The following is a 26,959-nucleotide window of genomic DNA, read 5'->3' on the forward strand; positions in this document are numbered from 1 at the left end:
TTCATACAGCACATAAATTATCAAATTAGACAGATTCATTAAGGAGAAGGCTATTAATGGCTATGCACTACCTCCTTTAGCAGAGACCACGTGCCTCTGAAATCCAGTTCTTGGGACACGCAAGCAGGGAGGTGCTCCTTGTCTTGTTTGTGACTTTCCATAAGCAACAGACTGGCCACCGAGAAATTGGGACTAGATTTAGTCAGATGCGGCACGATTCTTCAGCATGGCCCAGGAGCTATCCCCTTCCCAACAATGGCCAGGGCCTGCAGGGAGATGCTTCATGAATTGAACATTAGAACGTAGGGGCTGGAAAACGCCGAGGGACACTCCCCCCCCCCCAAAAAAAAGGGACAGAGAAAGAACAAGGGGGAAATACTAGAATAAAAGTAGTGGAAAAGGCGGGGAAAATAGCAAATTAAAACCAGAGCACAAGTCAGATCAAAGACAGCAACATTCACATCTCCTTTGGGCAGGCGACTAAAGAAGCAGGAGGAAGCCTATACAGATTTCCAAGACGGTGTCCCCACCTTGAGTAAACTGGAGCACAAAACCCTGGATGTCTCATACACCAGCCTGAGAATCCCCACCAGGAACACATTGCTGCATATTCTGTCAAGATCATAATCACAAATAGGAAGCAAGAAAACTGTATTACGCTTTATTTTTAACCATTTTTGTGGAGGCAATGGAATTACTGTCTTTTTGCTTTGCTCCTCTGTTGCAGGTAGGAAATTCTAGCTTTCCAGAGTGAGGTGACATGCAAAGGGGACAAGTCTCTCCAACACAGGACATGCCCGAGTTCAGATGCCCAGTACAGATTAGTCAGCGATCAGGACAGTGAATGTAAAACTAGCAACCAGGCAAAGTCCAGTATAGCCATTTTGACTGCCACATGCCAGATCAGAGGCATCCCTTTTTTCAGGAAATAAAGGGGTCCATTCCTGGCATCTATTTATTCACCATCACTGTTGTCGCTGCTTTCTGCTGTCATATCAGCCAGAGCTTTCCTGTAAGGAAAAAAGTACAGAGCTCAGAGATAAAATGGTTAAGTGGGTATTATAAAGCCCCATCAAATTACTGGCACAACCCTCCTGTTGCTGGCAGAGCAGCGTCTGGTTAAAAATGGTTAGACACAGGAGCAATATAAGAGGCAGTTGGGAGTGAAGACTGGACATTGCTTTGAACTCAAAAGTGTTCATCCACGGTTCACCCATTTCCCGAAGCTCACCTTTGCTCTTCAGAGAGCTGAAATTCTTCCAGAGCTCTCCTGGCAAGCTTTGAAGTTGATTGTAAGCTGAAGTCTGCAGCAAACTTTACCAGGTCAAGGGCCTGACTTGGCTCTTTGCTTTGCTTAATGCAATTCAAGACTTCACCCATCACCAAATCACTGCATGAGAGAGAGAGAGAGAGAGAGAGAGAGAGAGAGAGAGAGAGAAGCATGGATGCTCCGATGGTATTCATGGTAAGGCTGCATTTAACACACTATTCTATTCCCAGAACTACAATCTTAACGATGTGGGGGAGATTTCACAATGGTTTCTGACCCAGGGACTTCAGCCAAGTTTCTTTCATTTATTTCTTGACATATTTATATGCAAGTACCATTTGCTACCAGTACCAAATGTACCCCTTTGCTGTCACCCCAAAGACAAGCTAAGCAGAGGTTTGGTCTATCCAAACAAAATGAAACCTTCCTTTCTTAAGAAGCTCTGTATGAAAGCTGGGACAAAGATTATACAGCAGATCTGCTGGCAGGAACTCCCAGCTTGAGCTACCCTTGCATGAAAAGCTCGCTCATACAGTGCTAAGACATTCTTGCTTCAGCGTTCAGATGTTTTGGACTATACTACTGGCTGGAGCTAATGGGAGCTGGTAGTCCGGAAGGACTTGAAAGCACCAGATTCAGAGAAAGCCAAGATCAAGGCTACAAAAACCCTAGGCATGAGGAAGTGGCTGTGGTTGTGGTTAGAAGAGCAGCAACAGTACATAATGGAATTTAGCTCTTTGTGCAGAAGGTGTTGGGGCAGGAGTCCTATGTACAGGGATTCTTAAATGCTTTTACACCAAACGTGCACTGTTTCAGATCCAAATATGTCTCTGCAAAGCGCTCAAGATGCAGAAGTCTCTGCCTATCAGGTTTCAAGGTATTTAGGGGCAGGTGCTAATCAAGGTGTCATACTTTAAGTAGACATGTCAATTGCTGTTTTCACTTTCAGTTTGCACCACAAGCATTCCAGGCAGTCAACGTAACACAAGCAACGTGTAAAGAAATAAGGAAATGTGATTATGCAGCAGCTGCAAACACCTCGTTATAGTATGCTTGTGAACATAACCCAAGTCAGGAGAGCCCTTGTTGGTGGGGTTTGTCCTCCACATGTGGCGGAGCCCAGCAGAAAGCACCATTCGGAGTTGCGGAAAGAGTTAACTAAGGAATAAAAGGGGCTGGGTTTTTTTAGGTCTATTTGTGGGGCAGAAATAATGAAAGGGAAGAAGAGGGACAGATTTAAAGTATCCCCTATCTCTTTTATATGGTGAACAACAGTAGCATTGGGGCATTTAGGCAGTAGATGAACTTACCTGGGGATTCGATTGTGTTTCTTAAATAGCTCCAGCATGTTCCTATTTGGAGAGAAAAGTTCTGAATTGCACTGATTTTTTTAAAAAAGTTCTGTTCTTAATTAAGGAGAGGATAGGAACTGTTTCAGTCCTTAGATCAGACCTAACCCATTTCTCATCAACCCCTACTGCAAAAAATGCATTCAGTCAAAAAGGAACTATGCCTGTGAAACACAAGTTCTGAACCTAATGCCCTTTTCAATTGTACACAGCTTGAATTTAGCACTCAAGTCAAAAGAATGCAAAAGTCATGTTACTAAAGTAAAACATCATGCATTGAAGGTCCCTTCAATGTATGCAACACCCTTTTAAGTATTGAATCACAGAATCCTATAGGGTGGGTGGCCACGGCTTTCCCAAAATGGCCTAATATGTGTAAATAAACCATATGCCACAAAGACACTGCATTCCCCGCTGTGCCTAATTGTTCAAAAGGAAACACAAGCGCCTCAAACTCCCTGGCATCTTTTCACCGCTCTGCAGATTTTGGGAGGCGGCAAAACCCAAGTTACAGACAAATTCTTGAGCTTGCAAAACTGTTACATTAGTCATATATTTCTAAACCAAAACAAAAAGCATTTAAACTACCTGTGACATACTTCTTGATTACGGTAATTTTTGTAGGGAAGATCAAGGCAGTTAACACATGAATGTCACTGGAGTTAAATATTAACTGAAACATGAAATATGATACAAATAAGCTTACAAACGTTACATTGGTCACCAGTGAATTACCCTTGCTGTACTTACCAGGCTTCCTGCATTCGCCCAGCCCTGGCAAACAATATAGTGCAATTACCCAGTGAAGTGGGTGTCCATTCTAGGGTTGTTTGTCTCCTTTCCTGTGCCTCACAGAAAGATTTTATATCTGCAGCACAGTCAGCAAATGCTACCCGAGTCTGAAAAATATTGGACAAACCAAAATGTTTAAGCTCACAGAGGAAGCTATACAAGCATCTTTTTATACTGTAGCTTTTAGAAACCGACTCATCCAAGTAAATTCACTTTTTACCTAATGAATAAGTAGGGGGAAAGTTCCAAAAGTACTAGGAATACTGCAGAAAACATCTTCCCATTAAGCTTTTAGCAACAGTGACTAGCAACTCGCCGAGAGAAGCTACTGAAATATACCAATGGTATATTGAAATATATCCAGAGTTCCATTTCTCCCAGAATCTGTGGTAAAAACCTACCTTTTTTGCTGGGCTTTTAGTAGCTGATTGGCTGAGTAACTTCACCGTTTTTACTCAAGCTGCTTACGCAATTTATAAGAACTGTTTTAATGCTTTTATTTTGTAGTATGTTTCAATACAGTGGTACCTCAGGTTACATACGCTTCAGGTTACAGACTCCGCTAACCCAGAAATAGTACCTCGGGTTAAGAACCTTGCTTCAGGATGAGAACAGAAATCGTGCTCCGGCGGTAGCAGGAGGCCCCATTAGCTAAAGTGGTGCTTCAGGTTAAGAACAGTTTCAGGTTAAGAACGGACCTCCGGAACGAATTACGTACTTAACCCGAGGTACCACTGTATTACAATATGCTATTGTAAATTACGCTGTGACTATTGTTGGTCCAGATGAACCAACTCTTCACACCGCAAGAGTCTCACCTAGACTCACCTCTGGGGGCTGCGTATCTCTGGCCATGAGGGCCAGAACCTCTTCTGTCATAGCAGGTCTGCGGCCATGTCCAAGCTGCTTGATATCTGCAGGGGTAGGGTAAAAGGCAATCAGAAATGAAGCCACACAAAGCGTATTCCTGCCCATCCATCCCAGTGGTTTTGCTGTAGGCCACATTTTTAAACTCCTCCTATTCTAGCAGTATTTGCATCCTGCTCTAATAACAGAGAACAGATGAACTTTAGCACTAAGCTAATGGGAAATTTTGAAGGGAAAGGGACCCTTGACCATTAGGTCTGGTCGTGACCGACTCTGGGGTTGCGGCGCTCATCTCACTTTATTGGCCGAGGGAGCTGGCGTACAGCTTCCGGGTCATGTGGCCAGCATGACTGAGCCGCTTCTGGCGAACCAGAGCAGCGCACGGAAATGCCATTTACCTTCCTGCCACAGCGGTACCTATTTATCTACTTGCACTCTGACGGGCTTTTGAACTGCTAGGTTGGCAGGAGCAGGGACCGAGCAACGGGAGCTCACCCTGTCGTGGGGATTCGAACCGCCAACCTTCTGATCGGCAAGTACTAGGCTCTATGGTTTAACCCACAGCGCCACATGCGTCCCATAATGGGAAATTTTGAAACTACCACCCAACTCATCCCAGCAGCATCTGGGAGCAGGGATTTTTCTTTTCTTTTACATTACTATGTACAGTGTGGATAGAAATGTAGAAGTAATCCTTTTCACTGCAAAAAATGTGATTGGAATTATCTTAAGGGGAAGCCTCATCAGGCTGGTGTCACCAAACAGTGACTCTCATCAGATTGGATCTTCAAAGTTTGGTGACTCTAGAAAAGTTAAAACCAACTAATGTATATTGAAATAAATAAAACACAAAAAGTATTAACCTTTCCAAATCTGGGGAATCATTTCCAAATGGTTCGCTGTGTCCAATGCATAAAGAAGATCCAGCATTCCTTGAGAGTTTGGGTAAAACATCTGATGAAACAAGCAAGATATTTTGGTTTCAACGTAACCTTTTTTTAAAAAAAGCTGTAAAGTCAACACACTAATACTTACTGATGGGACCATTTCTTTATACCACTTCATTACAATGTCAAGCTGTTCCATCATGCACAGCAAGGTAAAAAACCTTCCACTGTAGCGAGAGGAGAAAAATAAAATAAGCAAAAACCCAGCACAACTTGAGATTTCAAAAGCTTTATAATACAGGATATGTAACAACCTCAACACTTAATATTAAGCTTATGTGGTTTGCCTATCCAAGTTAAAACGGGCAGCTCATATAACCTGAACTATTCAACTGGCTTGGTGGAACCAGGACAGCTTGATTCACTTTCTAGAAACTGGCAAATCAAGTCAGTTGTGAACAGGAGAGTGTTCCATGAGAAAGGGGGTTCAAAAGACAACACTTTTCAACATTTCTTCTTCCCTGTTACAATTTCACTCTCTCAATACAGAAGAGACTCAAAAGTATGGCCTCTCCCATACATCTTAGGAGATGTAAAAGGTAAAGTGACCCCTGACCATTAGGTCCAGTCGTGACCGACTCCGGGGTTGCGGCGCTCATCTTGCTTTATTGGCCGAGGGAGCCACCGTACAGCTTCCAGGTCATGTGGCCAGCATGACTAAGCTGCTTCTTGTGAACCAGAGCAGTGCATGGAAACACCATTTACCTTCCCGCCAGAGTGGTACCTATTTATCTACTTGTACTTTGACGTGCTTTCGAACTGCTAGGTGGGCAGGAGCAGGGACCGAGCAACGGGAGCTCACCCCGTTGCGGGGATTCGAACCGCCAATCCTTCTGATCGGCAAGTCCTAGGCTCTGTGGTTTAACCCACAGCGCCACCCACGTCCCTCTCTTAGGAGATGAACTGATTCCTATTATGTCCCCCAACGTATTATGCCCACATAAAATGCTTTCATTGCAAAGGCAAACATCTTCAACTGAGCCTAGAAGTACAATTGCATCCAAACTGACAGCGCATAGTCTCTTCTTCCTGCTCCTGTAACCCCAGGGAGTACCAAACAATAAATACCAGTAAGTAGTCTGCTGGCCAATGTCTGCCAACATTTTCCTGTTCTCTCCTGTCTCCAGCACTTTATGTAGCTCATAGGCGAGCTGAATATCCTTAAGGTCCAGGCACTGCAATCAAGACACATAGCATGAGCACTCATATTAAAGACATGCAGCACCCTGCCACACAGTGCACCACATAAAAGCTCCCTGCACTTTCATCAGCAAGCAGAGAAGGGAATTCCCAAAGCAAAGTTTTGCAAATGATCATGAAATAGCAAGACGTAATAGCTACTCTAAACTGCTAGGGTAAGAAAGAGGATTCAGATGAGCTACAAGGAGCTATTTTTTTATTTCTTTGGATCAGCAGGGCACCAATAGTCTAACAGGAATTTGAGGGGTATATTACCATCCACTTCGTACATCAAAGGGGGAGGAACCCATATATATTTATATTTGGTTCCCAAGTGCCTTGCAGTTAAGGGCAAATGATTGTGTTTGAAAAGCAATTGTGCTCGCACATCAAATGTGGAACATCAAAATAATTGTCAATTGTAAACTATATGCTGATCTCCACCAGCAATTTCTAGATCAACTCTATATCCCCAAATGGAAACCAGAGTCAGAGGTCATACAATTTCTATTGCTGGGGAATGATCAGGAGCTCACCAAGTTAGTGGCTAAATATCTCTATTTGGTTTTTTGTCGTCGAAATACACTGCAGATGTCTGATCTCCCTGGAGACCAAGAGATGTGATGATAGACTGCTCTGTCTCCTTTCTTTTAGCAAATGTTTTGTGTCACTGGGGAAGTGGTAATTCTATACTGATTTGTTTTGTTTTGGATGTTGTAAAAGGGAAAGGGAAAGGGACCCTTGACCATTAGGTCCAGTCGTGGCTGCCTCTGGGGTTACGGTGTTCATCTCGCTTTACTGGCGGAGGGAGCCGGGGTGCAGCTTCCGGGTCATGTGGCCAGCATGACTAAGCCGCTTCTGTCGAACCAGAGCAGCGCACAGAAATGCCGTTTACCTTGCACTTTGACGTGCTTTTGAACTGCTAGGTTGGCAGGAGCAGGGACTGAGCAACAGAAGCTCACCCCGTGGCGGGGATTCAAACCGCCGGCCTTCTGATCAACAAGTCCTAGGCTCTGTGGTTTAACCCACAGTGCCACCCGCGTCCCTTTTGGATGTTGTATGTGATGCCAATAAAAGGTTTTATGAGTATGAGTAAAATATGAAACCTGCTTTAGGTCAGTTTGATCCCAATTCCCACCATCCCCGTATAATCAAACTCTGCTACAACGTTCCTCCATCCAACGTCTGGAAGCTGAATCTGCTCCATGTCCATTTAGGTTATTTGTTCCAATACGGTAAGTTAAAGGGCATGATGGAGCATCACAAGGAATAATGGTTTGTAAAATCAAACCAAAAACTTGAAGGAACAGAAGGAGGTATATGTGGAAGAATTTTGCAGTTGTGGATAAAGAGGAATCTGAGTAGCAGAACAGATTTAGAGGTTTTGTTTTTTTACTATGAACTATTCAAGGGAATTCACAGGTAGCTAGAAAGCCATTATAATAGACAATTAAGTGTTAGAAAGCAGGAACCAAATCCACTTACTATTCTCATGGCACTTGGGAAAAAGTTGCCTAAAAAGAAGAAATAGCAAACAATGTTAATCTTCAACATCTAGCAGTGCAGAAGATAAGCACATCTGTCAGACTTCCTAGCATTACTGAAATAAAATTGAACAGCTAAACAAACCACTGTCTAAACCAATAGAAGTCTGGTAAAACTGTTCTTTAAGCCAAGGTAATATCTAAGATCATATCTACAATGCAAACATACAAGCTTTATGCTATTTTACGGCTTTGACCACAGAATACTGTCCATCGTAGCTTGGCCAAGTGCTGAGAATTCAGTGTAAAAGAATCCTAGTCCTCTCTCCCAACTACTACTCCCAGGTTTTCCTGAGAAGTGGAGACAACTTAAAACTAATTTGATCCTAGCGTAGACCCCCCTGCCATGAGATATATGACAACCTGTTAACGCTTAACAGAATAACAAAGGCACAGTACATATGCAACTACTACCCACCATAATGGCACTTTCAAAATGATCAGCCTTCAACTAAGCTGGGTGAGATACAGTCAGGGAGCCAAGCCAGCAATAAATCACATGGGGTAGTTGAAGTTGAGGAGAAACAAGGCCTGCTCAGGGGAGCCAGGCCTAATGAGCACAGCAACTCTTCTTGATAGGTCTTGCCCCTATGGGGCAGCAGTTGTGGAGTCTAAAGATCCCTGCATTCCCACAGTTGTCCAAGTCTCCTCCTCTCCCGGGTCCTTTGCAAGAAACCTGAGACTACACCACCTGTTCCTGCTCCTCCCTCTTCTTACCTCTTCTGGTCCTGGGAGACTGGGGGGAGGGGAGCTTGTCAAAGTAGGAGGGGGAGACCCTGGCTTCTTCACTGGCCCAGCTCTTCTGCCTCTTGTCCTCCCTCCTTTCCTGCTTCAGCTTCTGAACTTCTCTCTGCCACAGACTCTCCCCACTCACTAAACCCTGTTACCTCTTCAGCTTCCACACCTCCTCTTCCCAGTTTTCTCCCCCTGACCACTCACTCATCCCACCGCCACTTTCCGGGCTCTGAGCCTTCTTCCCTTGGGGGTTCCTCAGCTGGTGCCACCCACAATTCTTCTGCGTCCAGCCAGTCCAGGACAGATACTATGCAAAGTAAAGTAAAGCAGGCAAGATAACCCAGATGAGGGCAGCACAAGCCCACCCAAAAATCATTGCATAACCCAGATTCAATTGCACTTTGTTGTTGTTGTTTAGTCGTTTAGTCGTGTCCGACTCTTCGTGACCCCATGGACCAGAGCACGCAAGGCACTTCTGTCTTCCACTGCATCCCGCAGTTTGGTCAAACTCATGCTGGTAGCTTCAAGAACACTGCCCAACCATCTCGTCCTCCGTCATCCCCTTCTCCTTGTGCCCTCCATCTTTCCCAACATCAGGGTCTTTTCCAGGGAGTCTTCTCTTCTCATGAGGTAGCCAAAGTATTGGAGCCTCAGCTTCAGGACCTGTCCTTCCAGTGAGCACTCAGGGCTGATTTCCTTCAGAATGGATAGGTTTGATCTTCTCGCAGTCCATGGGACTCTCAAGAGTCTCCTCCAGTACCATAATTCAAAAGCATCAATTCTTCGGCAATCAGCCTTCTTTACGGTCCAGCTCTCACTTCCATACATCACCACTGGGAAAACCATAGCTTTAGCTATACGGACCTTTGTTGGCAAGGTGATGTCTCTGCTTTTTAAGATGCTGTCTAGGTTTGTCATTGCTTTTCTCCCAAGAAGCAGGCATCTTTTAATTTCGTGACTGCTGTCACCATCAGCAGTGATCATGGAGCCTGAGAATTATTGTGGTATGTGTGCGTATGTGGACTAGATTGCTATTTTTATAGACCCACAACAAATTGTGAAGAACACGGACCTAATATTTTATTTTGCAAGGAAAATCGATCATTTAGCCCACTTCTCACATAAAGTTTTAAAGGCCATTTCCCCCCATTCACGTTAGTCCCACATAATGCAAGATCACCACAGAATACAGGAGGGAATTCATACCATCGTCTGGGTCCTGTGGGTAAAAACGCTTTCCCTTAATCTCATCCATTATTTCATAGATCATTTCTGTTTCGCCTCGAGAAGATGCCGCTGTAGAATAACAAGACACGCCATGGCGCCATTAAGAACACACATTCAGTAGACAGATTGTACAACACGTAATCCGTATTTGGTGCTGAGGGTTGCTGTGGGGCCCAGCTGGCCAAGAACGCAATACTACACTTTCAAAATACCAAATGAGAGTGTGACTGCCGTAGCAATCAGTCATTCCACCTCACAAGGTTTTGGGACAGTCAAATGCCAAGAAGGCCCTAAGAACTGACAATCTCCTGTTAATAAGAGGGGCCGAATTATCAACAGCTTTCCCACTACACGCTAGTAACACACATAATAGTTTTATACCTTAATTAACAGTATTGGCCAAATCCTCTAGAGAAACTAGTCTTCAGGAAGACTCCAATAAGACTCCAATTTCTCCAATAAGTGGTACAAACACCATACATTTTGGATGCAATATTTTTATTTAAAAAATTCAGCCTTGCGGCAGGGCAGCATCACTCAGATGCCATTTCGGTCAAACAGATCTATGCTGTAGCTTAGGAAGAAGGGTCAGAATGCAGGAGTCATGTGGGGGAAGATTCCTGTGTTTAGCGCAAAGCCAGAAGGAGCTTCCAGTGCAGCACCTTGGAGGGCTGCAGTTCAAACGTCAAAAGACTACAGAAACAAATTGACTAGATGTTGTTCTAATTTAGGAATCACATACCTGGTTTATAAAAGATGCCAAGAAGATGGTCAAAGGTTGCAAGGCTAGGCTCTAAAAACAAACAGAGAGGCATATACTGAACCAGGCAATTCTGATGTTGTGGCCAAGATACAAAAATCCATTAATTCATATTCTAATCACTTGAGTGCCCCCTAATAGAAACTGAAACTGCTCACAGAATTCCAGTTTTGTTGAGCAGGTAGTGCATTTGGGGGAACTCCATGAATCTCGTGTATGCAGTCCCTACATCAGGGGTCACCAACCTATGGCCCAGGGGCCGGATAAGGCCTGAGGGACTCGTTTATCCAGCCCGTGGGGAGCCCCGCCGCTGCCCGCTCTTACTGGCACGGCACAGGGACCCACATCTGGGTCAGAGGAGCATGGGAAATAGCTTGTGCACATGGGCCTCCTCTGACCTGGATGTGCGCCGGAAATAGCGTGTGCGCACGCATATGGATGCGCGCTCCGCTGCCCTCCGTGTGATCGTCGCTCGAGACACTGGCCCGAGGCAAGGAAAGCTTAGAGACCCGTGCCCTACATATTCACCACTTGAGAAGCTTTGTTGGGACAATCTTAACAGACAGCTGAGAACCTACCTATATTTAGTGCCTTCATCTCATTTAGTGTGCGAAGGGCCAGACTCTTGCCAAAGGCACCACACCACCGTAAAGTCTTCAGGACAGAATTAAAAGTGAGCAGATTTGGCTGTATCTTCTGTTGAGCCATTTGGTTCAGCAAATCCTATTAACCAAGATGAAACAAATCAAGCACTGGACTGAAGCTTTTATAAAGATGCAGGGATTTCTCTACACTGCCACCCGCACACACACACACACAAATCGAGAGATGAAATTTAGGCCTCTTTATAACCCACATTGAGTCCCACGACCACCCTGAATATTGCCTAATAATGAAAAGGCGGAATATAGTAAAGGTAAAGGGACCCCTGATCATTAGGTCCACTTGTGACCGACTCTGGGGTTGTGGAGCTCATCTTGCTTTATTGGCTGAGGGAGCCGGCGTACAGCTTCCGGGTCATGACTAAGCCGCTTCTGGCGAACCAGAGCAGCGCACGGAAACGCCGTTTACCTTCCTGCCGGAGCGGTACCTATTTATCTACTTGCACTTTGACGTGCTTTTGAACTGCTAGGTTGGCAGGAGCAGGGACCGAGCAACGGGAGCTCACACCGTCACGGGGATTCAAACTGCCGACCTTCTGATTGGCAAGTCCTAGGCTCTGTGGTTTAACCCACAGCACCACCCACATCCCTACTAAGGTGGGATATAAATTCACCTAAATAAATATTTGGCATGGCAAATATATGTACATTAAAAGCTCCTGAATTAGTTATTACTTCTTACCTCAACAAGTTCCCATCTTTCAGTGTACTTTTCCCGTACTTCTGAAGCTGCTACAATTAACGCATTGAAGGTGTGCACATCAGCTGGAAGAAATGAAAAGTTGTGTTTTAAGCAACTGTACTGAACAGCGTGTGCTTTCTTTGTATTTGGCTTTACACCCCACCCCCCGATTATTTGTAAGGCAGCTCAGTGTAAGGCGAAATTCTCTTGCAAGCCCGTTTCCAGGAAGCCAGCCACACGCCAGCGACGCCGGAACGCAGATAGCTCACAATCAGCTCCCATGATCTAGCTGAGGTCCGTACCCCTGCGCCAATCATCATTGCTGCAAACGGAAACCCAGTGTGTCAGAAAGGCAGGCGTCCATCCAAGCACCACCCAAAGGGAGAAAAATGTATGTGCATGAAATATGGCCATATATTTCGGGTAACATGTCAGGACACACAGGGGGAAGGGAATGAGAAGGAAAGTCCCACTCATAATTAAAAAAATAAAAAATTATTTGTACACTGCCCTCCCCAGTCGGAGCCAGGCTCAGGGCAGCTAACATCATAAAACTAACACAGTATACAAAGAACATAAGAACAGGCAATCAATTCATTGTAATACATCTTAAAATTAGTTCAGAGTAAATTAAAATCTGGACAGATGGCAGTCCATGGGTAAAATTGAGAGTGGTTAATATTCTCCAGGGCCAACTGTTACCACTGGTCTTATAAAGAAAGGCCCTCTGAGCGGGCCAGGAGGCCTCTTTAATGCTTGTTCTTATACAGAAAGAAAAGAATCAGACTGAACCCCGACCAAAGGCCTGGCGGAACAGCTCCGTCTTGCAGGCCATGCGGAAAGATGTCAAATCCCGCAGGGCCCTGGTCTCTTGTGGGAGAGCGTTCTACCAGGCCAGGGCCAGGGCCGATAAGCCCCTGGCTCTGGTCAAGTCCAGTCTAATCTCCCTGGGGCCTGGGATCTTCAGGATGTTATTATTTGCAGACCTTAAGGTCCTCCATTGGGCATACCAAAGCATAGTAACCTGGACACTGAGGTCCAGCTCTGAGGGCCTTCTGGAGGTTCCCTCCCTGCGAGAAGTGAAGATACAGGGAACGAGACAGAGGGCCTTCTCGGTAGTGGCGCCCACCCTGTGGAGCGCCCTCCTGTCAGATGTCAAGGAGATAAACTACTATCTGACTTTTAGAAGACATCTGAAGGCAGCCCTGTTTAGGGAAGTTTTTCATGTTTGATGTTTTATCGTGTTTTTAATATTCTGCTGGGAGCCGCCCAGAGTGGCTGGGAAAACTCAGCCAGATGGGCGGGGTATAAATAATAAATTATTATTATTATTTGTAAGGTGGGAGCGTGGTTGCTCACGAAGATAACAGCCAGGACTCCTGCCTCTCTTTACAGGTTTTATTGAGTGCAAAACTTATGTACAGTCCAGAAGTCCAAAAACCATGTCTGCCTTAATCGCTAGCAGATTCCGGAAGTGCCTTCTTCCTGTTTGCCCTCCAGCATAAAAGCCCGGGAAAACCCCCTCTCCTCCTCTTTTCCTTACGTGAAATTCCCTGGCGAAAACTATGTGATGGAAGAGGCACATCCACTTCCCTGGGAGTGGTGTCTTGGCTCCCCTCAGCCTAACCGAGCCTTTGCCTAATCCCCCCCTTTCTCTCGTCGTCCGTGTCTCCTGAAAGCTCCCCCCGGACTCTGACGAAGTGCAGTTGCTCAACAGAGAAGCTGTCTGTACGTTCCTGTCTCTCCCCGCTCCCCTGAAAGCAGACCCCGACATTATTATTATTATTATTGACTTAATATGGGGTCCTGCTGGATCAGAACAAAGGCCTATCTTGTTAGGATTTTTAACCACCCGTGCTGCTCCAGCAGTGGCACAACATTTGCTTATATCATTTGAGTGTCTGAGAGCGTGAGACATGGAGAAGAAAGGTTTCAGCAGGTATGGAAAGTTCTCCTTTTGAGAAACTGTTCCAGAGAAAATCTTCTTACAGGTTTCTGGGTCTCACATGTGGGTAGAAACACCACAAGTTGCAAAAGGTGCACATGGCATTTTCATGGGCTATGAGGAAGGTCAGCACAGAGTTTTATTGCCTGATTCTGACACAGTGATTCTTACTAGGAATGTAGAATGCACTACACGACAGGAGAGAGAGGTTCTCCACAGTTTCCCCATCAATGCCAACACAGATGTAGATTCTGGCATTGAGAGTGACGTTGAAAGCACCACTGAAAGTTCTAGTACAGATGACACTGTTGGGCATCCTGAAGCCAACCAAATGCCCATGGAAAGCCCCCAAAAGGCATTCTCCCCACATGCCATTCTCACCATGTAGGAAGAATACTGCCTTCTGAAAGTCCATGAATTTGTCCAATCTTCTTTTCATGGAATCATAGAATTGTAGAGTTAGAAGGGACCCCAAGGGTCATCCAGCCCAGCCCCCTGCAATGCAGGAATCTCAGCTAAAGGATCCTTTTAAAGGCATCCAAGCTGGTGGCCGTCACTACATCTTTTAGGAACGAAGTCCATTATGTGAAGTACTTTTGTCTGCCCTGAATCTTCCAGCGTTTGGCTTCAGTGGATGGCACTGGGTTCCAGCATGAGATGGAAAAGTGAGACAGAGAAAACTTCTCTCTGCCTGATTTAAGGTGCTGGTTTTGACCTTTAAAGCCCTTCACGGCCTAGGATCCTCGTACCTACGGGACCGCCTCTCCCGGTATGCCCCATGGAGAGCCTCAAGGTCCATAAATAGCAACACCCTAGTGGTCCCGGGCCCTAAGGAAGTTAGATTAGCTTCAACCAGAGCCAGGGCCTTCTCAACACTGGCCCCAGCCTGGTGGAACGCTCTGTCTCATGAGACCAGGGCCCTGCAGGATCCGATTTCTTTCCGCAGGGCCTGTAAGACAGAGTTGTTCCGCCTGGCCTTAGCCAATTTGATTCCCTCCCCCTCTTTCTTTTTTCTTTTCCTTTCTCCTCCTGCGATGAGGTTTCAATATTTTAATGTTGTATTTTAATTTTGTTTTTAAGTTGTATTCATTCCATTTGTTTTTATTATTGCTTGTTAGCCGCCCTTGGCTGGGGAGGGCAGGGTATAAATAAAAATTATTATTATTATTATTACTACTACTACTATTATTATTTCTCCACACCATGCCTTATCTTGCACCGCATATACTACAAAGGCAGGACCAAGTCATTAGGTGTACAGTTTCAACAATGCAATGCGTGGAATATATGTATATTTAAAAATCCTAGAACTTACCCTTAAGCCTGTTATTCAATAAGTCAGTGTACATGTCAAAAGCTTTTGCAGCTGCTCTATGCTGGAAAGATATGGAGGGGAAGGAGTTAGATTTTTAGAATTAGAATAAACTTAGGAAAACCAATCTATTAATCTGGAGAAATAACAGAAGCAAGTGCGGAATAAATAATGTTACAACTGTACCTTCACCATTCCTCTGATCATTGTACAATACGAATGTGCATTTTTTTCTGGCATTAGGTTAAATATTCTTTCAGCGTTATTGTTCTCCCTGTTGATTGGAAAACATTACTTGTATCAACGTGATTTATATCAATATACTTTTGCACCTTCTCAAAAGAATGCACACTGCGATTTTTTTTTTTTGGTAAGCCATATCAGTTTTTTATTAAAATCCAAACTTAGTTGGATTGCACCCATTGTTGCGCGACATACAATATGACCTTAAAATCAGGAACTGCGTATACATTTCAGGCAACATGGATAAAAATTTGCAAATACATGGCACCAAATCTGCAAATTTAGACACCATGGCACAGATGGTCAATCAAGTATGAGTATAGACATGTTTCTGCTGCTCTACCATGTACCTGAGGACATGAAATGGCTGTCCTGCTGTACACTCAGTATACACATTTTTATGAGTACTGTATTTTTCGCCCTATGGGACGCACCGGCCCATAGGACGCACCTAGTTTTTTTGGGGGGGAAATCAAGGAAAACATTTTTATTTCCCCCCCCCCCAGGTTTGCGCAGCCATCCCCAAGCTAGAAGAGGGAGACGGAGTGCTCCGTCTCCCTCTTCTGCCTTCAGGGACAGCCTCTCTAGCCTCCGTGGGGCTGGCGGGGGGGAGAAGCAAGTTTGCTCCCCCCCCCCAGATCAGGTCGGGGAATAACGGGGTGGCGGCACTCCGCCTGCCCACTATCCCCCGAGATTGTGGGGCTGGCGGGGGGGAAAGCAAGCTTGCTCCCCCCCCCCGCCAGCCTCCAGATCAGGTCGGGGAATAGCGGGGTGGCAGCGCTCCGACCCCTCTCACTCTCCAGGCTTCAGCGAAAGCCTGCATTTGCCCCATAGGACGCACACACATTTCCCCTTCATTTTTGGAGGGGAAAAAGTGCGTCCTATAGGGCGAAAAATACGGTATATGCCAAACAGTCTTTCACAATTCCCCCAGAAAAGTATCCTTAACATTCAGCTATCACATCTGCACCTCTAGGGCATTTCAGGAATGTTATGCATGTTCTTTTTAAAAGTCTGCTCACATTTTGGTCACAGATCCGTGCATCAGAATTGCACCTGATTGCTTGGAAATCAAAAAGACGTTTGCAAAGCTTGATGAATCGTAGCATGAATTTTATAGTTTTTACTTGCTATGGATTTTCCAATTTAAATGAAATTGTATTGTTCCCACGCCATGAGATCTTTGGATAAAGGGAAGACTATAAACATTTTAAATAAATAAAATTGAGAATTTACTCTGAGGATTAAACAGTACACCATGCTTATACTCAGCTACCTACCACTATGTGGTCTGAATATTCCTTGCCCCACAATTAATCTTTTTTTAAAAGGGCTAAACAGCATAGAAAACATATTCTGGACTACCTAATAAGAGTACAGATGAAAATATAACAAGGAACTGGTGTCATTTTTCATACCGCCACTTAAGCCCACGGTTCCCATTCTGCCAGTTTCTCCTTTTTTTCTTTTCTTCTGAAGCTTCCTCCTGCAACAAGATTTCCAGGATCAGTCTTACTAGCATACCAGAATCACCTCTGCATTCAAAAGCTTAGAAAGCATTTTATCTAAGTTAGTATGCAGGACTGGTACAAAGAGTAATCAAGACAGCTAGATAGCTTGACAGCAGTTTTAATGTTCCTCCCTCAAGTGAAAGTTGGCAGGAGTTCCTATGGAAACACGTGAAAAGGTGGGCGCTTTCTTCCCTCTCAAGCACTCCATCTTTGAGATACAAGACACATCACAGTAATTTAGAAATACCTTGATCTTATTTCAAGTCCTATTTTCTGTAATGTTATATACTGTATTTTTCGCTCCATAAGACACACTTTTTTCCTCCTAAAAAGTATGGGGAAATGTCTGTGCGTCTTATGGAGTGAATGTATGGTGATCGCTGGCTCCCTTTCCAGCCCAGCCCCCTTGCCCAGGCCTCCATTGCTGAATGTTCCCCAGCGACATGGGACTGGCTGATTAGATTATCCGTGTGGAAACTGTAGAAACGGCTCCCTTTCCTAAAGAAGCTGCAGAACTGTGAGTTGAACCCCATAAAAACTTGGAGCTGATCCTCAAAAAAACGGGGCTTTTCCCCTTTGCAAAAGAAGCTGCAGAACTTTGAGCTGATCCTCAAAAAAGGGGCTTTTCCCCTTTGCAAAAAGAAGCTGCACAACTATGAGCTGATCCTTAAAAAAGGGGCTTTTCCCCTTTGCAAAAGAAGCTGCACAACTGTGAGCTGATCCCCCCAAAAACGGGGCTTTCCCCCTTTCCCCCTCTAAAAACTAGGTGTGTCTTATGGATCGAAAAATACGATACTATCTGGGTGAAACAACATCCACCCTCTACCATGCTTGCTTACCAGTTGTTCCAATCTGCTGTTATTTTCAGTAGAGTTCAGCTGATCAGGTTCTCTATCACCATAAAAACATAGGAGATCAAGAAGGCTGTTTGATGTCTCCAGAGATACAGAAGTTCCTGCAGATTGGGGGGGGGGGGAGTAAAGTGGAAGCCAGGTTTCTAGCTAGCTCACATGTGCATTTACATCACTTGGCGCTCAATGTCTTTGAGCAGAACGTGTGAACTGTCTTTATGGACAAGTATCAAAAAATTTTTGTATCAGGCTATATAATGTCCTGTGATGTAACAGCTGCAAATACGATGCAGTTATCAATATATGGACATGTACGTGAACTATTCTTCAGAGCGTGATTTTGGTAATAAGGCTCAATATAAAATCTAAGCAGTTTACGTAAGAATAAAAGTACAGCAACGTTTAAAAAATGCCCTAAATCAGTAATCACTTTTAAATGCCTCATGGATCTACCCAAGATTTCCTGGACCTCTTAACTTTTTTTTGCCTTGTACAGTGCTCAGTTTTATTTGTGACATCCAGTCGTGTTGCGTTTTTATCTCATGTTAAATCTAGCTGTTAGGAAATTTTATTGAATATTGTTAAATTTTTACTGTTTATGTAAACCACTTAAGAGATTATTATATTAAGCAGTATAATCTTTGTTTATAAAACAGAGAAACATGCATTTCCACCTAATTATCAGGTGGAACTGCATCTCTGCTGCTGAACCTGTGGACCACAGCAGACCTGCTAGGGCATGATCCTGGCCCAGAAATAGCTGCTGAAGCAGCTAGCTGTTGGTCTTTTGTGAGTCAGAGCTTCCTCCCTGGGCTGTTGGAGCTGACTTTCGTAGGTTTCAGCTCTGATGGCTGATGAAGGAGAAACTGTGAAGGTCTGAACAAGCTGCCTCCCTTCCTCCTCAGTTCTCAGATGGTGTAACAAATGAATTAGCCTTTTTGTCAGACCTAGTGTTTTGGAGATTTTTTAGCAGAGAATAGTTCTACACCTCAGTATAGGAAACGGCAACCACATTTCATAACAGCTTCAGCCAGGGGCTCTAAGTAATTTCACAGTGCAATCCTATGGAGTTCAGTAGGCCCTTCTGCCAAGAAGGGCGTACAGGATTGTAGCTTTAGCTAGTACCTGCTTGCATGAGTTGATCATACATGTCCACCGAAGCTTTTAGTTTTCTGAAATGGATCTGATACTTAAGTGCATCCTCACCCACTTCTTCAAGTTGCAATGGCAATTTTTCTGGCATGAGACACTAAAATAAGGGGGAAAGAAGGCAATTGTTTTCAGATGATCTAAAGAAAAGGGAATTCATAAGTGTTTCCTCTAGTGTCTAATAAGCATTTCTTTGGATCTACAACAAAATCTGTGACAAATCCACTCCACCTTCCACACATACCAGCCCCTGGTCTGTCTTGAAAAAAATGGAGGAATGATTGTGCCCTTTATTGCCTTTTAATTTGCTTTGTTTTCCGTTTAAGTCCAGATTAGCATTTATAGCCAACACAGCAATACAGTGGTACCTCCAGTTGCACACGGGATCCGTTCCAGAGCTCCGGTCGGATCCTGAGGAATTTGCAACCAGGGGTTCCTGTTCTGCTCATGCATGCGGCGCGGTAGAGAAGAAGAAGAGTTTGGATTTGATATCCGCTTTATCACTACCCTAAGGAGTCTCAAAGCGGCTAACAATCTCCTTTCCCTTCCTCCCTCACAACAAACACTCTGTGAGATGAATGGGGCTGAGAGACTTCAGAGAAGTGTGACTAGCCCAAGGTCACCCAGCAGCTGCATGTGGAGGAGCAGGGAAGCGAACCCGGTTCACCAGGTTACGAGTCTACTGTGCAGAGCGCTTCTGCACAAGCATGCATGGCAAAACCCAAAAAAATACTTCCGGGTTTGCCACGTTCGCATCCTGAAGGATATGCAACCAGAGGTGTGCGTATCCAGAAGTACCACTGTACTTGATGAGGCAAAGGCCAGGGCAAGGGTGTGCATGATTCTCTCTATCGTACCCCTGTCACAACGCATAGAAAAAGGTTTGTCTACGCAGGATGCTTCTACAGCAGATTCAAGTTCAGTTCTGCTAACTGTGTTCAAGACAATGGAATAATTTTACGAAATGCTCAGAGGACACAGATGTTTTTCTTAGCAACAAGAATTAATGTGTATGATGATAATAAAATCACAAAGCTTACCGGTACATGAGGTTCGGCTATGTCAATCTCAAAAAGGTTAGGATGTTTGTCAAGAATATATCTGGCTGCATTTTCCCCAGATTCTTTTGATAAGGAAAATAAACGCTAGAAAAAGAATGTATCCATATTATTTTCTTTACTAAAAGTAGAAGTTACCATTCACGATACCGCAGTTTCATAAAACCTACCCAAGGGCCTCTGAATCAAATATTTAGTCCTTTTTCTCTCATATTCTTACTACCATCAAGTCAATTTTCCATTTTAAAGCTTTTACTATCACATTTCAATCATTGCATATATTGTTTTTTCAGGAAGCAGCAATGAGGTGCTGCTGGTGTTTTTTGCAAAAGCAAAAGAAAGCACCTCTCTTTTTCTCCCTAGAGCCAGGGACAGTCAGTTTAATATGAGCAGGGCTTTTGATGAAAACAAGTGGTGTTCCTCAATTTATTTATGGGGGGGGGGGCGCTTGGCACTAGGTCTTGAACCCTGCGTCAGGGAATTTCTTTTACATTTGACAATAATGTTAAGAAAGAGTCCGTATGAGAAATGGGTTGGGTGCAGGGGGGGGAGAGAAGTGATAAATATTTCTAGGTAGGGAATTTAAAGAGAGCTACCTCCCCACTGCTGCAACACAAAAGCAGTAATTCTGGTTCTGTACCCAGTGAAGCTAATAGTGATGTATGGAAGTGAGAGTAGACCATAAAGAAGACTGATCGCCGAAGAATTGACGCTTTTGAATCATGGTGCTGGAGGAGACTCTTGAGAGTCCCATGGACTGCAAGAAGATCAAACCTCTCCATTCTGAAGGAAATCAGCCCTGAGTGCGCACTGGAAGGACAGATCCTGAAGCTGAGGCTCCAATAATTTGGCCACCTCATGAGAAGAGAGGACTCTCTGGAAAAGACCCTGATGTTGGGAAAGAGGGAGGGCACAAGGAGAGGGGTACAACAGAGGACGAGATGGTCGGATAGTGTTCTTGAAGCTACCAGCATGAGTTTGACCAAAGTGCAGGAGGCAGTGGAAGACAGGAGTGCCTGGCGTGCTCTGGTCCATGGGGTCACAAAGAGTCGGACATGACTAAACAACAACAACAACACCCAGTGAAGCTGTCCTGTTACATTCATGGGCTTCTACGTGCACAATGAGACTTTCTCTCCCTCTTCTCTTCCCAAATCTGCTCCAGACAGTTGAGGGAAAACCCAGAACAGGTTGGGAGGAACGTGGAGAAAGTCCTACTGTACAGGCAGAAGTTCTTGTATTAACGGGGTGACTTTGGTGGATACAAGCCTCTGAAAATATATCACAGATGTTTAAGGAGTATGACTTAATACACAAATATTATATAGAATGTGCAGGACAGGCAGACAGGCTGTCTACTCCATGCACCCGAGGTCCCAAAACAACTTGTGCTGCTGTGTTTTGTCACATGAAGAGTATTTTGGGGTGGGGGAGTAATCTAAGAAGTGAACTGTCACAGAATTCAACACAAAACCAGCATTTCATCTTCAGACACAGCCCTAACAGTCCCCATACTGTCAGTTTGGGTGACAAAACGGGAAGTCCCAACCCTAAAAACACACTTGCAAGAATGTAAGTAGCAACGGAACCTTCCATGCATACAAAAGTGCTTGTAACTGTGGACCAGCCTACTAAACATTTTTTTCTAGCAAAATCAGTTTTAAGAGAGTTACTTACAAACTCAGTACTGGTTCTAGGAATAAGATACGGGTCGTCTTGAAACATGTAGTTAGGAGCTGTGGGATCCTGAATAAAGGAGGAGGAAGCGTTTAAATTGTAGCTTTTGCAACGACAAGATACGTGACAGATTCATCTTCCTGCATTGCTGAGGTTAAAAATCGTGTCTAAACATTTTGCTTTAACACACACCAAAAACCTCTTCAATAAAAAAGGACTACTTTTACTATGCATTAACCATACATTCATTACACCAGAGGTTTTCAACCTTTTTGAGTCCACAGCTCCCCTGACCAACTATTCTTTCTGCGGCACCCCTGTGGGACTCGGGAGCCCAGTTATGTCACCCCTTGCCTGCAAAACTGGCAGCCTCTCACCCTTTTTTGAACATCCTGTGGAGTGTTCCCTCAGCCTCCTCCCCTCTCCTTAGGAGTCCTCTGGGCAGCTGCTTCTGCCGCCCCTGGTCTCTCAGCTGCCTCCCTGCCCCAAATAAAGATGCCTCCTCATACTGCCCCATAGGGGCCTGGGAAGCACCCCCTGGCCAGTCCCAGAGGCACCGTTCGCTTGAGGAGCTTGTAGCCAAGGCTGCTGCAACAAACAGATGTGAAAAGCCTTCGGGAGGCAGAGACGCAATAGAAAATCAGAGGAGGGAGGGAAGGAAAGAGGGACAGAGGCCAGTATTGCCCACGGCACCCCTGACCATCATTCAAGGCACCCCAGGGTGCCATAGCACACTATTTGAAAACCACTGCATTGCACTATTTAGGGTGCCTTATTCATCCATTAAAAATGCCCCAGTGCAGCAAGAATTTTTCCAGTTGGCACTATTCAAGGATTATCCTTGTATGCTGCTCTGTTACTGATTTTTGCAGGAGAGCAGAAAATACAGTGGCACCTCGGGTTAAATATGCTTCAGGTTACATACGCTTCAGGTTACAGACTCCGCTAATCCAGAAATAGTACCTCGGATTAAGAACTTTGCTTCAGGATGAGAACAGAAATTGCGTGGCGGCAGCGGGAGGCTCCATTAACTAAAGTGGTGCTTCAGGTTAAGAACAGTTTCAGGTTAAGAACGGACCTCCGGAACAAATTAAGTACGTAACCAGAGGTACCACTGCATGAGCTCTTGTGTGCTCCAAGCACATCATTCTAAACTGGTGCAAAGGTCCATTTGAGATCACTTTTGCACTCTTGATCTCGAAATTACTTTGTTGGAATAATGTGCTTACTTCAGTTTGGATAGAATAATATGCACACATCATGCCCTCTATCAGACAGTAGCATTAAAATCAATATTTGAAAACTTGGCGTGGGGTGGGGTGGGGGAGTGATTTTGCACTGTTGGGAGAGTTTTACATGGGGGGGGGGACACCAAGCATTGTATCATTTCAAAAAAGCACTTACCCTTTTTACAGTTGATGCAAGAGCTTGAAGAACTGCTAACTTATCCCTAAATTTAAGAAAATTAAATATTCAGTTTTCAGTATATAACTTATCATACTAAATTGTTTCTGCAGTTCCAGAAGGTGGTGCCTCCTTGGCTTCTGCCCCATATTATCTTGTCCCCCCTGCTTTTTAGTATCTATGTCAGGGTTGGGGAATTTTTCTGACTCCACCGGCCATAACCTTTACAGACTCTGCCTTGTGAACCAAATGCAACAGATGGGCATGGCTCTGTGAATATTCCCCTTCCTCCAGTCCCCGATCTCAAGAGGCTTAACAGAAGAACTGGAGGAGGCTCACAAAACCTTTTCCAAGGCACCTTGTGCTTTCCTTTTTTAGCCTCTGAAATCACAAACTAAAAGCGAGTAGGGGGCAGACTTGGGAAAGGTTTTGCAAGTCTCCCTTCCGCTCCCCTTTTAAGACAGTGATGTCAGATGAAGGGCAGATGGTCATGGTTTGGAGGGGGCAAATAGTCTTGTGGGCGAAGCTGGGAACCCCTGGCAGGCCAAGATGGTCCCCATCCATTTTACAATAGCACACTCTGGTCAGTGACTGAAATAAATCAGTTCATTTTACAATAGCTATACTTGTTTCCTCTTAACTTCCAATAATAAGCGCTGCTTATTACCTTTGACTCCTTAAATGGTTTGGGAACAGGATACCCAAGAGATTGTCTCCTCCCATACAATTCTCCCAACTTGTTAAGATAGGGATGGGAATCTGTGGCTCTCCAGATATTGAAGGACTGCCACTTCCATCATTTTCTGGCCATGTGGCTGGGGAAAATGGAGCCGGGGTCGGACAGCATCTGAAGATTCCTCATCCCTTCTTTAAATTTCTCAAATAAAGCATTATACGAAACTACTCACCAGGTTTTCTTTCTTGGAAGAGAAATAATTCCTTCGTCAACTTTGAAAAGAACATTATTACAACTACATTAGTAAAGGATACGCATATTTGAATAGACTGCAACTATGAAAGCCTTAATTTGACAAACAATTATTCATATGCATAGCCACTTTAGCTGAAACATTGCCTGTATCAAAATCAAACTTTGCCAGTTCTACAAATAGCCCTATCCTAATTGCATTTACTTAGATGGAAGTCCAATTTTTTTTTTTTTAGCGAAGACATTTCCCCACAGAAATAAGGTTAAAATCGCACACTTTTCTCAAGGAAGCACAGCAAACTTTTCACTATTGTGAAGCGTTTTTATGAGCTCAAAATTAATCACAAAAATACTTGTACCTTCAAGATTAGGTGATTTTTTCTGAAGGGCTGCATTTCCTGAGCAGGGCCTACGGAAATCAAACGCATCCATGAAACACGGATTCTTAAAAGCACACAAACAGTCACTAACATTTTTGGACTAGTAGGCACATTTCAAATCTTCAGAGAGGGCTGGAGGCACCAGGCACAAAATGACTATCATGAAGGTTGTGTGGCATAACACAAAACTAGAGAGACAACCACCCCGAACCTCCTGCTTACTATGGGAAGTCAGCAATGTCTTGTTGGTCTTTTTTATGGAGATGACTCTTTCTCTCTCTCCCAAACACAGACACACACACAATGATCCTAGCAACAGGGAGCATTCCTCAGCACCCTGAAAAATATACAAGATGTATTTTTCCCATTTCACAGAAATCACTGGTAAAGTACCTGCACATTATGCCCTGTAACTTCCTTTCCAGGAGGGCTAGAGATTTGGTTCAAAGTTGTTACTGGCATCTATTTTTGTATAGGCAAAATGTACTGTACAGTGGTACCTCGGGTTAAGTACTTAATTTGTTCCGGAGGTCCGTTCTTAACCTGAAACTGTTCTTAACCTGAAGCACCGCTTTAGCTAATGGGGCCTCCTGCTGCTGCCGTGCCGCCGGAGCACAATTTCTGTTCTCATCCTGAAGCAAAGTTCTTAACCCAAGGTAATATTTCTGGGTTAGCAGAGTCTGTAACCTGAAGCGTATGTAACCTGAAGTGTATGTAACCCAAGGTACCACTGTACTGGATACTGCAGAGTTGGACTACATTATCCTAAGGGCTCCTTCAAACTCTGCAATTCTTTTATTCTAATACAATGAGACCCCACCACAGAAAATGCCCACACTTCTGAAGTTGCAGCAAAGAAATAAAATATCGTTCAACTGCCCACTTCCTCCGCCCCTTCTCAACCCCAAAGCCAGCTAGATACAGACTCACCTTTTCCCTGCATCCAGACACTTAGGGTGGGGGTGGCCTTATTATTTGAACATCAGAGCGTCTGCCTTGCACGCAGCAAGGTCCCAGGGGTGTCAATCCAGGGCATCTCCAGACAGAATCATAGAATCGGAAGGGACCCCAAGGGTCATCTAGTCCAACCCCCTTGCGATACAGGAAATCCCAACACACGGTCCCCCACCCAATATGAAATCACACCAGACCCTGCTCAGGTTTGCAAATGCCCTAGCCTTGTAGTAGTTTTATTAATGGGTCACTAGGGGGGCTAAAGGGACATGGGTGGCACTGTGGGTTAAACCACAGAGCCTAGGGCTTGCCGACTGGAAGCTCGGCGGTTCGAATCCCCGCGATGGGTGAGCTCCCGTTGCTCGGTCCCTGCTCCTGCCAACCTAGCAGTTCGAAAGCACGTCAAAGTGCAAGTAGATAAATAGGTACCACTCCAGCGGGAAGGTAAACGGCGTTTCCGTGCACTGCTCTGGTTCGACAGAAGCGGCTTAGTCATGCCGGCCACATGACCCGGAAGCTGTACGCCGGCTCCCTCGGCCAATAAAGCGAGATGAGCGCTGCAACCCCAGAGTCGGCCACGACTGGACCTAATGGTCAGGGGTCCCTTTACCTTTACGGGGGCCAAGGAGAGACTCCTGCCTGAAACCCTTGGAGAGACACTGCCTGAGCTGCGCAGGCCAGTGGTCCGATTCAGAATAATAAAACAGCTTCCTGCGCTCCTATGGGATTGTGGGCTTGAGCCCCACATTGGACAAAAAAATCCTGCATCACGGCGGGTTGGGCTAGATGACCATTAGGGTCCCTTCTGACTCTATGCTTCTGGAGCTTGAGACTCTTAACCTCAAGGTCGTGGGTTCGAGCATCACTTTGGGCAACAAGAATCCTGCATCTCAGTGAGATGGGCTAGGTGACCATCAGGGCCCCTTCCGCCTGAGACTCTTAACCCAGGCACCCCCAAACCCGGCCCTCCAGCTGTTTTGGGACTACAACTCCCATCATCCCTAGCTAACAGGACCAGTGGTCAGGGATGATGGGAACTGTAGTCCCAAAACAGCGGGAGGGCCGAGTTTGGGGATGCCTGTCTTAGCCTCAAGGTCGCGGGTTCGAGCGTCACGTTAGGCAAAAGGTTTCCTGCATCGCAGGGGGTTGGGCTAGATGACCACCGGGGTCCCTTCAGACTCTACATTTCTATGAGGGGGCGCTCCGGCCTCTCCGCCTTCCCCGGGCGCTTCGTCCTCGCCGTTGCTAGGGCGGCCTGTCCGTTGCCAAGGAGGCCTGTCCGCCTCCACTCCCACCCGCTGCCCGTTTGCTTCGTGCCCTCGCCTCACCTGGCGCCCCTTCCCGCCCCCGAGCCCGGCTGGCCCGCGTGCGGCACCGGCCTACGGCGCGGAAAGGCCAGCCGCCTCAGGCACCGCGCCGCCATGTCCACGCTGCGCCGCCCTTCGCGGGGCGGAAAGGGAGGAGAAGCCGGGGAGGAAGTGGCGCTTCGCTCCTGCTCCTCCTCCATCTCCTCCTCGCCTCTTCACACGTGCG

At 45.3% G+C, this 26,959-nt stretch overlaps 1 protein-coding gene across 1 annotated transcript; it reads right to left on the reverse strand.

Annotated features, from left to right (window-relative positions):
- Window positions 1–647: 647 nt before the first annotated feature.
- PTCD3 (pentatricopeptide repeat domain 3) lies at window positions 648–26,948 on the reverse strand. Its single transcript, XM_081884537.1, has 24 exons — window positions 26,755–26,948; window positions 24,452–24,501; window positions 24,073–24,112; window positions 23,165–23,210; window positions 21,761–21,829; window positions 20,066–20,170; window positions 19,002–19,125; window positions 17,865–17,980; window positions 16,933–17,000; window positions 15,458–15,545; window positions 15,275–15,335; window positions 12,015–12,097; window positions 11,249–11,393; window positions 10,653–10,703; window positions 9,890–9,979; window positions 7,890–7,918; window positions 6,294–6,400; window positions 5,314–5,392; window positions 5,142–5,232; window positions 4,240–4,325; window positions 3,370–3,518; window positions 2,581–2,622; window positions 1,232–1,390; window positions 648–1,010 (listed from the first exon to the last, which is right to left on the reverse strand). The coding sequence occupies exons 1-24, from the start codon at window positions 26,931–26,933 to the stop codon at window positions 956–958; spliced, it is 2,112 nt and encodes a 703-aa protein (XP_081740663.1). The 5' UTR covers window positions 26,934–26,948; the 3' UTR covers window positions 648–955.
- Between the last annotated feature and the right edge of the window lie 11 nt (window positions 26,949–26,959).

The sequence above is a fragment of the Podarcis melisellensis genome (genome assembly GCF_964234715.1).
Source record: "Podarcis melisellensis genome assembly, chromosome: 13".
In the NCBI taxonomy this organism is placed as follows: domain Eukaryota; kingdom Metazoa; phylum Chordata; class Lepidosauria; order Squamata; family Lacertidae; genus Podarcis; species Podarcis melisellensis.

What these genes read in the sequence shown, in the direction of transcription:
- PTCD3 (XM_081884537.1), bottom strand. Translation starts at nt 26,933, where the DNA reads ATGGAGGAGGAGCAGGAGCGAAGCGCCACTTCCTCCCCGGCTTCTCCT. An exon ending in CCCACAGGACCCAGACGATG is followed by an intron (nt 7,919 to 9,889) that starts GTATGAATTCCC and finishes TCTTCTTTTTAG; the next exon opens with GCAACTTTTTCCCAAGTGCC. An exon ending in CAGCTCTCTGAAGAGCAAAG is followed by an intron (nt 1,011 to 1,231) that starts GTGAGCTTCGGG and finishes TTTTCCTTACAG; the next exon opens with GAAAGCTCTGGCTGATATGA.